We start from the raw sequence: 16,109 nt of genomic DNA on the forward strand, positions 1-16,109 counted from the left end.
GTGAGGCCAGCCAATCGGTTCAACTACCAGTTCGGTGAACCAGATGTAAATTTAACATCTGGCCTGAACCGGCAGAATCCCACCCCTGGTTGCAGCCGAAAACAGAGCTCAGGAGCCCATTTTCACTGACAAAGCACTCTGGCCATCACAGGCACCACCGACATGAGTGACATCAAGGTGGCTATGCCGACATGTCCCCTTCCCCCCACCTGAGGTCAAACCCAATCTTGATGCGGCCCTCAATGAATTCGTGTTTGATACCCCTGGTTTAATGTAATATTGTCCATACCGGTCACTCAAGTGGCCTCCAACAATTTGAGTAAGGCAATAACCCCAAAAGAAGCTGCTCAACACAATTCCGGACTGTTTCTTGTCCCAGTCAAAGTGGGAGCTCATGGTGACCACACAGATGGGCATTAGGACCCTGGCGCAGTAAAGCAGGCAGGTTCCCAGCAGGAGCATCGTGGTCCATAATCGGGATTCAGGCCTGTAAATATCAGAAGACAGAGAATATTAGCATGTTATTTATTTAGGTACCTCAGTAAAATAGTCCAGTCCTTTAAAAAACCCTACATCCTATAAAACGGGTGACAAACTCAAGGCCTGTGGGCCAGATCTGGCCTGTGGGGTGCTTAGATCTGGTCCGGGACGGGGAGCTCTGGAAAGAGCGGACCAGCCTGCGGTCCACCCATTAAGACATGATCCTTCAGGACATAATAGGATTAGCCCACTAAGACACAGAGCTCACTACATTGTACAATCTCCTAAGGACATTGCATCACCCTCAGAAACTTCAACCAAACTTAGCTCAGACAAGCTATAGAGCAGGGGTGGCTAACCTTTTTGGGCTCCGGTGCCCAAAATTGTGCATGCACTTGCACACTCGTACTCGCGTGCCAGCACCCAGCAATGCGCCTCTATCCCACGTCCCCTACATATGCGTGCGCAATCCTCACCCCCACTCTGCCACCCCCTTACCTGTACTGCGCCTCACAGCTGATTTTCGGCCAGTTTGAGGCCTTTTTCGGCCTCCCAGAGGCTTCAGGAAGACTTCTGCAGTCTTTTCAGACCAAAAACTAGGCCCGTTTCATCACTTCTGGTATCTCTGGAAAAAAAGGAAGTGATGAAACGGGCCTAGTTGAAAAGCCTGCAGAAGCCTTCCTGAAGCTTCTGGGGGGCCGAAAAAGGCCTCAAACCAGCCGAAAATCAGCTGTGAGGTGCAGGCATGTGCAGTGAGGTAAGTCTGCCTGCAGCTTGCATGCCGGCACAAATGGCTCTGTGTGCCACCTGTGGCACGTGTGCCATAGGTTCGCCATCATGGCTATAGAACCAGCTATGACCCCTACATAACCCCTATATGGCCCCCATGGGAGTCTGACAACAATACATTTTCTTGCATAGGAACAGGAAGCTTAAGTGCAAAGCCCAAGAGAAGTATAAAAACCGCTCTCAACTCCATGTGGTCAGCTGCACCAGAACCAGGAGTGAGCTGCTACCGGTTCTCCTCAGTTTGGGCAAACCGGTATCTAATTTTATGGCCGGTTCGGTGAACCGGCAAATCCCACCCCTGGCTGGCCCCACCCACCCTGCCCTGTCCCTTCCAGGAGTCAACACGCAGCCCTTTTTTGATGCCAGGTAGGTGCAGGGCCCACGCAGAGAGTTGGGAAAGGCAAAAAATGGGCCTCCTGGAAGCTCTGGAAGGCCGGAAACAAGCCCATTTCCGGCCTGCAGAGGGCCTCAGGAGCCCAAGGGAGGCCATTTTCACTTTCCCGGAAGCTCAAGGAAAGCCTCCGGAGCCCGGGGAGGGTGAAAATGCCCTCCCCCACCGTGGTGCAGGAGGCAGACTAGACCATGCCCACCATAGCCATGCCTACCCAGCAACTGGGCAGAGAACCGGTTGCTAAATTTTTTGGAGACCACCCCTGACCAGAACCATGTGCTTGGTGGTTCTGCTTCATCATTAAACCATCTTTCCAATCAGCCTCCATGTTTCCAGTGTCTTTCTCTCAGCTTGGAACGGAACCAGATGAGATATTTCTTCCCACACATCTTTTTTAGGGACCACCACCAACTATCTCTGAACATCACTTCCAAAAGTCATTGTCATGGCTATCTTCCGTTTTAAAGAGAAAAATAGAAAACTCTCCTACAAGTGGTAAAAAAGACTTATCATACTTTGTTTTTGTTTTTTAAATAATGGTGTGTTTGTGTGTGTGAGAGGTCCTTCTTTTTCTAGAATAAAGAAATGACGAATACTGAAAGGCTGCCCATCCCTAGATTACAGCCAGTAAATCACATTTAATAAGGAAATAAAGAGTTCAGATAGTTATGAACTGTTTGCAAACAAGTGACTAATTTTACGACCCAAATTTTACAAGTGACTAATTTTACGACCAAGTGACAAGTGAACAAGTGACTAATTTTACGACCCACTCCTAAACTCCAACTTCCTTCTAAGTAGATGCATTTACTAATTGCACTTAATTGCCAACCTATAATTAAGTTAGTGTCACTATGAGGAACCATGAGGCCTGATCTGTAGGACTGATGGGCAGAGAAACAACCTAAATTTATAGTACTTTGACTTCAGAACTCACCTTTTTATTCCTTTTATTGGTTATTACATTTATTTTCATCACAATTACACAACTATTTTCCATTTTGGCTCTTGTCCTAACAAACCAAAAGGTACTCCACTGTTTAACAATAAAGATTTTGTTACAGTTCTACTCTAAATTCCAACTCTTAAAAAGAGGAAGTCTTCGAATTACGACCACAATTGAGCCCAATATTTATGTTGCTAAGCGAGACATTTGTGAGTTTTGCCTCATTTTACAACCTTTCTTGTGAGGATTATTAAGTGAAACACTTAAGTTGTTATGTGCAGAACATGGTCGTTAGGTGAATCTGGCTTCCTCATTGATTTTGTACATCAGAACATCACCACATAACCCTGGGACACTGCAACCGTCATAAATATGAACCACTTGCCAAGCATCTCCATTTTGATCAGGTGAACGTGGGAATGCTGCAACGGTTATAAGTGTGAAAATAAGTCACTTTTTTCAGTTATGTTGTAACTTTGAATGGTCATTAGACGAACTGTTGCCCCGCCCAATTTTTTTCCCTTCAGCTTTAAACAATGGCAATGAAACTCAGCCAATACGTTTTATAGGGTTAACTCTGCTTGCAATTCAAATATTTGCTTCCTGCTTGCAGTGTGGAAAGAAGGTGTAATCCACCACAAGGCACTTACCTAAGCCCTGCTTAGACAACCTTATATTTAGAATGGAATAGAATAACAGAGTTGGAAGAGACCTTGTAGATCTGTGATGGTGAACCTATGACACACGTGCCGGAAGAGGCACGCAGAGCCATTTCTGCCGGCACACAAGCCGTTGCCCAGATCAGGTTCACTGCGTATGTGCGCACGCACCTCCCGCCAGCCGGCTGATTGTCGGGTATCTGATGTGCATGCGTGGGGGGAGGGGCGCGCACGGGGGTTCACGTGTGCATGCGCAGGAGCGGGGGAAGTGTCGGGGGGTCACACGTGCATGCGTAGGGGGCTGGGAGGCATGCACACATTGCATTATGGGTGCAGGCACATTTGCATCCAAACCACCCCGCAAGTAGGAGACCCTACACCAGTGGTCCCCAACCTTTTTTGTACCACGGACCGGTACAAAATGATCCACGGACCGGTACCGGCATCAGCACGCATGAGCAAGGCAAGGCGAGCCGAGCGACCGGCCAGCCAGCCAGCCGTCCCCCGCTTCTCCCTGCCACCTTCAACTCCTCCTTTGTACCTTCTCACGGTCGATGAGCTTTTCAGGCTCTTTCTTAATCTCCTCCTGAGTAACGCGAGACTCCACCGCCATCGGGACGGCTCTTCGTTCGAAGCCGCCCCTCCCCTCGACGAAACTAAGGCGCGAGGATTCTTTCAGCACCCAAACGCCGCTTTCCAACCGACGACCGACAAGCTCACCCGGAAGCACTTTCTCAAGCGCCGTCGAAACAAGATGGTGGCGCCCAAGTACCGGCGGCCCGGTACAAAATGGTCTACGGACCGGTACCAGTCCGGGGCCCAGTGGTTGGGGACCACTGCCCTACACCATTTCTGACAAATGGCAGTCCAATCTCTTCTTGAAAGCCTCCAGTGATGAAGCTCCCACAACTTCCAAAGGCAACTTCTGTTCCATGGGTTGAATGTTCTCCCTGTCAAAAAATTTCTCCTTATTTCTAGGAACCTCTCCTTGTTCAGTTTCCATTATTCCTTGTCTGGCCTTCAGGTGCCTTGGAGAACAGCTTGATCCCCTCCTCTCTGTGGCAGCCCCTCAAATATTGGAATCCTGCTATCATGGTCCTTCTCTTCACTACACTAGCCATGCCCAGTTCCTGTCACCTTCCCTGCAACCTAGGGCAGTCCTGATGTCACTAATACTACAGGTAGTCCTTGACTTACAGAGCTTCTTTAAGTGATTGTTGAAAGTTACATACAACGGCACTGAAAAAAAATGACTTATGACCATTTTTCACACTTACGACTGTTGCAAAAAACCCACGGTCTCATGGTCAAAATTCAGATGCTTGGCAACTAATTTCATATTTGTGACGGTTACACTGTCCTGGGGTCACAAGATCCCCTCTTGCGACCTTCTGTTATGCCAGATCCACAGCCATCAGGTAACTAATTCACCAATTCACTTAACCACTGTGGCCAGAAAGGTCGTAAAATGGGGCTAAACTGACTTAATAACCGTCTCACTTAACCACGGAAACGTGGGACTCAGTCAGTTGCGGTCGTAAGCCGAGGACGAACCTGAACAGGAAAGACTTTGATTCAACTCTACTCTAAATTCCAACTCTTAAATAATAGAATGCAAAATTTACTGCCCTACATTTTTTTTCCTTGAATTTTGAACAACGGCACCAAAACTTGGCAAATATGTTTTATAGGATTAAACCTACTTGCAATTCAAATATTAGCTTCCTCCTTGCACTGTTGAAAGAATGCATAATCCATAACACAACCGTGTTTAACAACCTTGGCAGCTTTAAGCTGTGTGGACTTCAACTCCCAGAATTCCCCAGCCTTACTTACACAAGCTAGGGCAGTCTAGATGTCGCTATACTACAACTCTCATCATCCATCACCACTTGCCTTAGCTAAGGAAGATGGGATCTGGAGTTCAGAGGCTCCCATTCTATCCATTTCTAGCCTTTGGAGCTGAGGGGGGGGGAAGATTGCAGATTTCCCCAAGCTGATGCCTTCCAGCCATTTTGTGCATTCCAAGCCAAGATGGCTGCCACTGTGCAAGCAAGGAATTCTGGGAGATTGAGAACAAAACGTCTGGAAAGCACAGCTGGGAAGGCCTAGATAGTCATAAAAAGACCAAACCGGCCTGCAATCACCTCTCACAACCTTACACAGTGAACAACATGTCCACTTTTATTCTTTTCCCACTCCCTCTTTTGCTTAGAAACATCCAGGCCAAGGATTAAAAAAAAAAAAAAAAACAATTTGCCATTTGGTGCCATTTTGATGCACTTCTCAAACCCTCTGAGTTCCGTTCATTCTTCCCCAATTTGGGCACATGGGTGTGGTCTTAGCTCCCAGAATTCCCCAGCACTCCTGGATGACGCTAAGTATTCTGGGACTTGAAGTCCTGGAAAGCAACCTGGCCAGGAAAGGCTGGCTGATCTACTTAGACTACGAGGTCTTAAAGTAAATGTGATGTTTGTCTGCTATGATAGCAGCCATGTTGACACAACCCATGTAGCCCGCCTCTGAGTTAAACAGAATCAAACCTCTAACCATGAAAAGAGACACCGGTGAACACGGGAAGTCATGGCTGGCTGCAGTTTCCCAGGGTGTGTGTGTGTGTGTGTGTGTGTGTGTGTTGTCCCAGCATCCTTTGAGGCAGCTGGCTCTTCCTGCTCCTTGCCTGGAGGGCTGTTGGTTGCAGACAGGCAGAAATGGAATTCAAATGCCTTGGGGTAACCCAGTTAGGATGAAGCTCAGGAATTGCACCCGAGAAAAAAGGACAGGCCATCCTTTACTCCTTCCAGATGTGGAAGGAAGGAAGGAAGGAAGGAAGGAAGGAAGGAAGGAAGGAAGGAAGGAAGGAAGGAAGGAAGGAAGGAAGGAAGGAAGGAAACATAAGGCAAGATAAAGTAAGGAAAGGAAAAGAAAGAGGGAGGGAGGGAGGAAGGAAGGAAGGAGGGAGGGAAGGAAGGAAAGCAGAGATACCATCTCAGGAGAATAGTTTAGCTTGGTGGCCATTCCTGCCCAACACCTCCTGGTGTCATTTTCCCAGAGGACTAATCAATGTGTTATGTTACTGACTGCACTTCCAACCAGTATTCTCCTAGTTTAACTTCCCTGCCCACAACAACTCTGTGAGGTGGGTTGGGCTGAAAGATAGAGAATGGCATCCAAGTAGGGATTCATAACCAGCTTTCTGTAATGCTAACTAACGAAAGGAGTCACTATAGCACTCTGCCCTCCTCCTCAAAACAACAGCCATCAATGGCTGAACATCCACAGAGATTCTCAGTCATCCAGGTAATGGTTTTCCCAAAGTTTTTTTTTTTCAAAAGGCAACTGGACCTTTTTTGTTTTTCTTTGAAGACGTTTCACTTCTCATCCAAGAAGCAGCTTCAGTCAAAACTGAAGATGCTTCTTGGGTGAGAAGTGAAACGTATTTAAATGAAAAACAAAAGACAGAAAATCCAATTACCTTTTGAAAAAGCACTTTTGGATAGCCATTAAGCTGGACTGGACTGGTATGTTCTACAGCTGTTAATGCCAAACCAGGAACAGACCTTGGCTTCATCTGAGCCATGTTCTAGGCTGGGACAACACATGATTTATAACCTACCCCATAAATTAGGTCAGCAGGACTGCTAAAAACCACCCTGTTTCTTTGTGGCTACAGTTGTAGTTCTGGTATTTTTTTTTAAATGGATCAATGCACACAGACAAGTTCGTTTCTCTTTAAAATGAGGGATACGGTAACAAAACTGCTGCGTATAAATTCCTGCATCTTCTTCTTCCTTCTAGAACAAAAGCACCTATTCTTGTTTGTCTTGCCACCTTCAAAGCAAACACTTTAACACAGTTAATCTTCAACTAAACAGCAGAAAATCCCATAGGGGTGCAAATGATTAACCAAATCACAGATCCAGGTTAAATTCTGGTTTTATCCCGGCTGCCTTGGAGACAGGCAAAATAGAGGCACGAGAAAGACACTGAACTCTTATCAAACTGTGTTTTTTGTGTATGTGTAAAAGAGGAGAGAGAGAGAGAGAGAGATCCAGAAGAAAAATTCCTCCCTCTGTCTTTGATTTTGATTCATCATTGCAAAATCCAACTCAGATAATCTACAGGTCAATGAACTGCTTTTATTTAATGTCCACAAAACAGTTGGGAAACACATGTGAACCAACAAATGTGCATGTTTTCCAGCAGCTCAAGCAAGAATTCACGGCTGAGGCTAAGAAACACCTGCCAAATTGGTTTCTAGATACCGTAGTAAGGTAGGAAATAAACTTGAAGATAATCAACTGTCGCTCAATCGACGGCTAAGTAAGGCCTTTACGGTTGCACTAACACTAACGGATTTTCAGTTTGTCACTGATGTAACTGTTTTCGATAGGAAGTTTTATTTAGAGACTTCCACGTTTGCACTTAATTGTGATTAAAACCTGCCCTGACATTCTTTTTTTCTGTTGTGTTCTCATGATTGTTGCCTTTTTCTGATTCCCTAGCCAACCTCCCGAAGACGTCCTTAGCTGTACTGGGTTCAAGAAGTCTTTCCTCCTTTATTCCAACACAAATTTCCCCATGGATACAATCTGATGCAGTTCTTTGACTTAGACCAGTATTCTCTCAAGTTAGAGAACTTTAAGTTGTGTGGACTCCAATTCCCAGAATTCCTCAGCCAATAGCATTCGGATTCAATGGACATTTGCACTCTATTGATTTATAGGGCATCATATCTCAAAGCGTGAACCTTGAGATCTTTTCAGGGGGTCCAAGACGTTAAATAAATACATGTTTTTAAATTCCCTAGTTTTAATTTCTGATATAGTCTAGATTGATAGACAAGAAGCCACACCAACTTTGGGAGTCCTCAATCAATTTTTGAGGTTGAGATTGGACAACCGTTTGTCTGAAACGGTATAAGGTTTCCTGCCTGAGCAAGGGGTAGGACTAGAAGACCTCCAAAGTCCCTTTCAACTCTGTTATTCTGCTCTTGTTGTGGTTCGCCAGCAGCAGGTTGCAGACGGCTGAGGTCTCGGAGAGCGAGGACTCAGATGAGGGGCCTGCGTGTGATGCAGGGATGGGGCCAGGACCATCAGGGAGTGAAGTGCTGCCTTCAGAGATTGTGGGGGCTGGCAGCAGTGATGAAGAGGCCCCTGAGGAGCCCGTGCCCAGTGCGCGTATGCGCAGGGCTGCTCGTAGGAAAGAGCAGCTGCAGTAGCATGGGTGACTCGGGAGTAAGGCTGCAAGGTAATGGCCCCTCCCTTAAGAGATAAAAGCCAGCCTGAGAGGCAGGAAGCAAAGAAGTTCTTGCACTTCAAGCCTTATGGAAGTTCAGACTATCTTGGTTTGCGTTTGAAGACTTTTTGCTTGGAATATTTCTTGGCAACTTAATCTAGTGCTTTTGGCAGCCTTGCACAACCTTGGCAAGGCTCGTTCTTCTCAGAGACCATTAGTTTTAATAGCCTTTTAACCATGAATTAACGGAATTTGCAGAGAAGCATTAAAAGGTTTTGCTTTTATCTCTGTTTGGTGTTTGTTTACTTGGAACAAGGTTTGGGTCAGAACAGTTCTGTTCTTTGTGGCAGCCCCTCAAATATTGGAAGACTGCTATCCTGTCATCCCCAAGTCCTTCTTTTCATCAGACTAGATAAACCCAGTTCCAGCAACCGTTCTTTATAAGTTTTAGCCTCCAGTCCCCTCATCATCTTTGATGCTCTTCTCTCTCTGGCCATGCTAGTGACACCTGGTTGGCATCTGGAAAATTTTGGCTGTTTTGAAAAGCTAAGGAAGTTCGGATTTATTTGGAGATCTAGCCAGGAAACCCCCAGGCCATATGTTAAATTAGGAAGTTAAGAAGAATATTACTGGAAAAGAATAATAGCGAATCCTTTCCATATTATTGCTAACAAAACTGCATGGAAACTCCATTGAAATCAAGCTAAACTCTGGAACAATAATGTCCACAAGTCACATGCAGCCCTAATGCAGTCCTACCAGATCATAAATTTCTAACATTATTATGTGATTGATTTACATTAACCATATTATATATTTTAGATGTGCCCCAAAAACAATTGCTTTTCATTCAATGCGGCCCAGTCAAGCCAAAAGTTTGGACACCCAAGAAAGTTCATAATGCTATCCAAGTATCAGTTTCTATGTGGGTATACAGGTAGTCCTCGACTTACAACCACAACTGGGATTGGAATTTCTATTATAAATCGGGGCGGTCGTAAAGTGAGTTATTACATGACCGGACCTAATTTTACAACTTTTTTTTTTTTTACTGGGGTCGTAAAGCCAATCGCCACAGTCTTTTAAGCATGGACCATGATCGCATGGTCGTTTAGCAACTTCCGCTTCCCTGACTGAATTTTTTGTTGGAAAACTGGAAATCAGTTGGGAAAGTCCTAAATTATGACCCCATGACTGCAGGATGCCGCAACCAGTCATAAATGGGAGCCACTTGCAAACTGCCGAAATTGTGATCTTATAATTGTGGGTGCAGCATGTCTTTGGTGCATAAGCTCTCAGTGTACATAAAGAAAAAATAAAATACATTTTGGAGTCTTGGTCTCGATTTGATCACGAGGTTCTTCTTTGTCTAAACTAGGACACTGATAGTCCTTGACTTGTGACCATTCAAAGGTATGACACAGTGGTGAAATGCTACTGGTTCAGCCTGGTTCAACCGAACCAGTAGCAAAAATTTCTACCGGCTTGCGGAACCGGTAGTTGAAAAAAAAGCTCCGATGATCAACTGAGAAGAGAAAGAATAGAAAAGCGCAGGATCAGCCCTCCCACCTGCCCCTACGCTGTTTTTTGTTCTTTATCAGTTTTACAACCTCCCTTGCCGCAATTGTTAAGGGAATCACTGCTGTTGGTAAGTTAGTCACCCAGTTCTTAAGTGAATCTGGCTTCCCCCATTGACTTCGCTTGTTGGAAGATCGCAAAAGGGGATCGCATGACCTTTGAAACACAGCAGTGGTCATAAGTAAGAACCAGTTGCCAAGCGCCTGAATTTTGACCACATGATCAAAGGGAGGCTGCAAAGATCGTAACTGTGAAAAATGGTTGTATCACATTTGTCAGTGCCATTGTAACTTTGAACAGTCATTAAACCAATAGTCAAGGACTACCTGTAATCAATTTCAGCCAGGCTTACATTTTCTAGATCAGCTCAGCTAGGCAGCCCTTGACTTACAACCATTCATGTTGCTTTTAAACCAGCATTTCAAACCCAGCCAACATTCTCCACTCTTGGAATGGACAGACAGATAACAGATAATCAGAGTTGGAGGGGACCTTGTAGGTCATCTAGTCCAACCCCCTGACAAAGTGGGAAACCCTACACCATTTCTGACAAATGGCAGTCCAATCTCTTCTTGAAAGTCTCAAGTGATGAAGCTCCCACAACTTCTGAAGGCAAGCTGTGCCATTGGTTCTCACTGTCAGAAAATTTCTCCTTATTTCCAGGTTGAATCTCTCCTTATTCAGTTTCCATCCATTGTTCCTTGTCTGGCCTTCGGGTGCTTTGGAAAATAGCTTGACCCCCTTCCTCCCTGTGGCAGCCCTCAAATATTGGAAGACTGCTATCATGTCTCCCCGTTCTTCATATGTTTAGTCTCCAGTCCCCTAATCATCCTGGTTGCTCTTCTCTGTACTATTTCTAGAGTCTCAACATCTTTTTTATAATGTGGTGACCAAAACTGGATGCAGTACTCTAGGTGTGGTCTTACTAAAGCCTACTAAGCGCCTGTTTTTTAGAAAATAGCTTGACCCCTTCCTCTCAGTAGCAGCCCCTCAAATATTGGAAGACTGCTATCATGTCTCCCCTGGTCCTTCTCTTTACTAGACTAGCCAAGCCCAGTTCCTGCAACCGTTCTTCATATGTTTTGTCTACAGTCCCCTAATCCCAGGTGGGATTCCAGCAGTTCACACCTATTTGCTAGAACCAGTTGTTAACACTCTAAGCAGTTCAGAGAACCGGTTGTTAGAAGAAATTACTGGCCTAATCCTGTAAGGAAGGCAGGAAGGAAACATTCTCGTGTTGCTTACAGAAACTGCCTCTCCGTTAACCCTTATTACATTCTTAGCAGGACTAGACTTCGTGTCTCTGGAACTTCTCTAGAGTTTTCCCCCCTCCTTTGCTGGTACTTTGCTTGTTTGGAGTGACCATTCAAAGTTACAATGGCACTGAAAAAAGTGAGTTATGACCATTTTTCACACTTACAACTGTTGCAGCATCCCTACAGTCATGAGAGGCCAGGCGAGGAGATGCATGCCTCGATGTGAGTGATATTGAGTTGGCTACACATGACCACCAAGCCATGCCCACCACCTAAGGCACGCCCACAGAACCGGTTGTTAAAAATTTGAATCCCACCCCTGCCCTAATCATCCTGGTTACTCTTCTCTGCCTCTTTTTCTAGAGTCTCAACATCTTTTTTATAGTGTGGTGACCAAAACTGGATGCAATAATCTAGGTGTGATCTTATTAAGGCTTTATAGAGTGGTATTAGTACCTCACTTGATCTCGACTGTACCCCTCTGTTAATGCAATTTAGAATTGCATTGGCTTTTTTGGCGGCTGCTGCACACGGCTGGCTCCTATTTAGCTGGTTATCCACTAAGACTCCCGAGATCCCTTTCACAGTTACAGTTACAGATGGGCCACCTTGGAAAAGGTTCCCAAAGCTAAGAGAACCACCAATACTCACCTGGACCAAAAGACATCCCCGATTCCTCCATCTTTTTTCAGGTCTTCTTGCTGTTGGCCTCTGGGGGCTGGCAGTTGATGCTCCTTGTGATGTTGGGATGCCAGCTGGTTGGCCCCCAAATCCTGCCTTCCGTTGATGCCTGTGCTCAAGGCCATTCAAAGGCTTAAGTCAAACAAAGGCTGTGTGTGTGTGTGTGTGCGTGTAAATCCACAGATGGAACAAACCACACCAAATCCCCCCAAAAAGAGAGTCAGAAGCTCCCATCTAACTTTTCCCAAAGTTTTCTAACTCTTTCCAACCACTGAAGTCGTCACCAGCTACTCTTCTTCCGAGACAAGAGACCGGGCTTCAAAGTTGGAAGGCGTTGAAAAAGCAACAAGCGGAGGAAGAGAGGAGGTTGTCGGTTGATTTGGGAAAAGGAGCGGGGTCCTCCCTGAGGATAGTCCTCTGTCTCCACGACGCCTAATCCCAGGTTCGCACCGGAGACAAGCTACACTAAAGCATCACCTCGCCGGCCGCCCTCGATTTGGAAAGGAAAACAGACCGGGGGGAGTAAAAAAAAAAAGATCCACGTGTCAATTTTGTCTCTTCCTGCTCGGGCCCCCTTCCAGGAAGTCTCGTAACCCGGGCTGCGGCTGTAAAGGAAACGTCGAACTCGGGTTTGTTTGAAGAAAACTCACCCGGGGATTTCCCCGGTCGCTCCGGATCGGCCTCCAGAGAAGCGCAAGAACAAACGATCACGGCCGCGTCTCTCTTGGCAGCCGAAGGGGCAACGTCGGACTGGAGGCGTCATCGCTGTCCCGGAGCGGTTTCCTCGTTGTTCGCCGCGTGCGTGCGTGTGTGTGTGTGTGTGTGTAGGGGGGAGGCGATGCTGGAAGTGGGGGGGGGGGGCTCCCCTTCGCCGTTAGGGGCGGGTCGTTCGACAGCAGCGGCGCCCATTCATTCAGCCGCGGGAGGCTGCTGCGCGTTCCGTTCCTTCTCTCCGGCACCAGCCGCTCCGTTGTAGAGCTGGGGGCGCGCGGGGAATGTAACAGATTCACATAGTTGGAAGGGACCTTGTAGGTCATCTAGTCCAACCCCTCACCCAAGCAGGAGGCCCTACACCATTTCTGGCAGGTGGCCTTCCATTCTCTTCTTGAAAGGTTCCGGTCATGAAGCTCCCACAACTTCTGGAGGCAACTTCTGTTCCGTGGGTGGATTGTTCGGTCAGAAAATGTCTCCTTATTTCTAGGTTGAAATCTCTCTCCTTGTTCAGACCTTCCATTGTCCCTTGTCTGGCCTTTGGGTGCTTTGGAAAATAGGTTGAGTCCCTCCTCTTTGTGGCATCCCCTCAAATAGTGGAAAACCGGGCGAGGGGGGAAGAGGAGGAGGAAGAAATCATGACAGAGGTGCTGTGGGAAATTAGCAATGACCCGAGGACATTAGAATATAGAATAAGAGTTGGAAGGGACTTTGGAGGTCTTCTAGTCCAACCCCCTGCCCAAGCAGGAGACTCTATACCATTTCTGACAGGTGGCAGTCCAATCTCTTCTTGAAAGCTTTCAGGGATGAAGCTCCCATGACTTCCGAAGGCAACTTCTGTTCCACGGGTTGATTGTTCTGTCAGAAAATTTCTCCTTATTTCTAGGCTGAATCTCCTTGATCAGTTTCCATCCATTATTCCTTGTCTGGCCCTCAGGTGCTTTGGAAAATAGTTTGACCCCTTCCTCTGTGTGGCAGCCCCTCAGATTTTGGAAGACTGCTATCATGCTTCTCTTAGTGGACTTCTCTTTACTGGACTAGCCATGCCCAGTTCCTATAACCGTTCATGTTTTAGCCTCTGATCCCCTAATTGCCTATATTGCTCTTCTCTGCACTTTCTAAAGTCTCAACATCTTTTTTATAGTGTGACGACCCAACTTGGACACAGTATTCTGGTGTGATCTTACTAAGCCTTTGTAGAGTGGTATTAGTGCCTCACTTGATCTTATTTTTCAGATGCTGCAGGAAAGGAGTGTTGGATGTGGCGCAGGAGTTGTTCGTGTCCTAATGCGCAAATTCGGGTGGATTCTCAGCGACTCAAGAGGATGATCTTCCTGGGCTTTATGGAGATTCTTAGGATCCCAAGTGTGGTTTTTTTCCCCCCTCCCCAATAGACTGGACTTGGTGACATTTTGCTTCTCATCCCAGAAGCTTCTCTGGTTCTCTGGAGCACTCTGAAGAAATGAAGCTTTTGGATGAGAAGCAAAACAGCTTCAAAGCAAAAGCAAAAGCAAAGTCCAGTTGTCTTTTGAAAAAAGCACCTTTGGGATTCCTGGTTCTACTGCACACCAGCTGGATGTGCAATCCAGTGTGTGATTGAACCCCATCACCCAAAGGTGGACTGGCTGTGGGCTCGGATGACGTCCTGCTGGACCATTGGAGGATTTAAAATGGTGATCTGTTCCCAGAAAGTGGGGTGGAAAGAGGTGAGCCTTCACTTCATCAGTTGGTGTACCTTGCTAATAAAATATTTGTCACTCAGAATTGACATGAGGGGTCCTTGCTGCTCTCTGAGCTTGTTTTCCTGCAGACGCTTCATTACCCAACTAGTTAACATCATCAGTGCTAGTCAGAATCAGGATCAGAATCGAACTGGAAGGGACCTTGGAGATCTTCTAGTCCAACCTCCTGCTCAAGCAGGAGATCCTATAGCATTTCAGTCAAATGTTCAGTCTCTTCTTAAAAACCTCCAGTGATGAAGCACCGACAATGTCTGAATGCAATCTGTTCCCATTGGTTAATTGTTCTGTTTGGAAGTTTCTCCTTAATTCCAGGTTGCTTCTCTCCTTGATTAGTTTCCACCCGTTGTTTCTTCTCCTGCCTTCTGGTGCACCATTGGAAGGACCAGATTGGGGCTAGAGGTGTGTGTGGAATCTATGTAATTCTTAGGAACTGGCAACCACTTGATAACACAATCAGTGACGGAGTCTATCAAAGGTTTGACACAAAATTATTACCTATAGTTTTCAAATCGGGATGAACTTAAAATGCAAGCATGACAAGTGAATAAACGTGGAAAGTATTCTTCTGTCCCGATGCCATCTAAATGTCCCTGTCAGGCTCTAGTACAGAAAATACAATAAATACAATGGCTGAAATGGAGCCAAGCCACCAATATGTTGCCAACGTAATCAACTAGTGACTTTCTAATTGCGGCCACAGTGTTTTTTGTTAATCAAAAACTTGATTCCATTGCAAAAAACAATATTTTTTTTTTCAAATGCTAATCTTGAAGGTCACAAAAGTTAAAATCCCTGTAATTACAAGATAGTAATAATTTAAATAAAAGTTTGTTTTTCCTGTGGAAAAAAAACCCCACCAAACTTTATTGAACTGCTTTAAGATAATTGCATTAATCTAGGAATACAGCAGGTGGCTGAGCTCACAGCAGTAAGGTCCCTGTCCATTTCCTCAGGTCCAGCAGGTTCAAATTGTTCCCAGGGTAACAGAGGTAACTCCTCCTTAGACATCTCCACCAGACGTGCCACGAGGCTGGGATCCACCTGAAAACAAATCTGAATAGCTTTGTCCAACAGATCAAATTCCCTTACGTGCTCCCCTTACTGCATTACCTTTAAGATGATCTTTGTCTCCTTTTCATTCATTCCAACAATGCTCTTACAAAACATAGCACCTTCTCCAAAAACTGCACGAACCAGCATCATTTTTATGTTACAGGTAGTCCACGACTTACAACAGTTCGTTTAGGGACCAAAGTTACAGCGACACTGAAAAAAATTGACGATTTTTCACGCTTACAACAGTTGCAGCATCCCCAGTGGTCACGTGATCAAAATTCAGATGCTTGGCAATTGATTCATATTTATGACAGTTGCTGTGTCATGTGATCCCCTTTGGAGATGGGGAAGCCAGTCAATGGGGAAGCCAGATTCACTTTACAACCATGCTACTAATTTGCCAACTGCAGTGATTCACTTAAGAACGGTGACAATAAAAGTTGTAAAATGGGGCAAAACTCACTTAACAAATGTTTCACTTAGCAACAGAAATTCTGGGCTCAATTGTGGTCGTAAGTTGAGGGCTACCTATATTTATATATGTTGCTGTGAAGGTTGAACCTACCTTTCAAGCTTGGATCC

At 45.7% G+C, this 16,109-nt stretch overlaps 1 protein-coding gene across 2 annotated transcripts in view; it reads right to left on the bottom strand.

The window, feature by feature from the left end:
• SLC17A9 (solute carrier family 17 member 9) overlaps positions 1-13,041 on the bottom strand; it is a 34,183-nt gene extending 21,142 nt beyond the window's left edge. The window contains exons 1-2 of one of the 2 annotated variants that reach the window (XM_026683421.2): positions 11,989-13,041; positions 290-487 (exon numbers count right to left, since the gene is read on the bottom strand). In XM_026683421.2, coding sequence (XP_026539206.2) covers positions 290-487; positions 11,989-12,143 — 353 coding nt within the window. In that variant the 5' untranslated portion in view covers positions 12,144-13,041. The remainder of the gene's footprint in view (positions 1-289; positions 488-11,988) is intronic. The other variant, XM_087959184.1, reaches the window with a different exon arrangement.
• Positions 13,042-16,109: the final 3,068 nt, after the last annotated feature.

The sequence above is a fragment of the Notechis scutatus genome, chromosome 3 (assembly GCF_049901735.1).
Source record: "Notechis scutatus isolate UNSWTSFEM ecotype Mainland chromosome 3, rNotScu1.2, whole genome shotgun sequence".
Lineage (NCBI taxonomy): Eukaryota > Metazoa > Chordata > Lepidosauria > Squamata > Elapidae > Notechis > Notechis scutatus.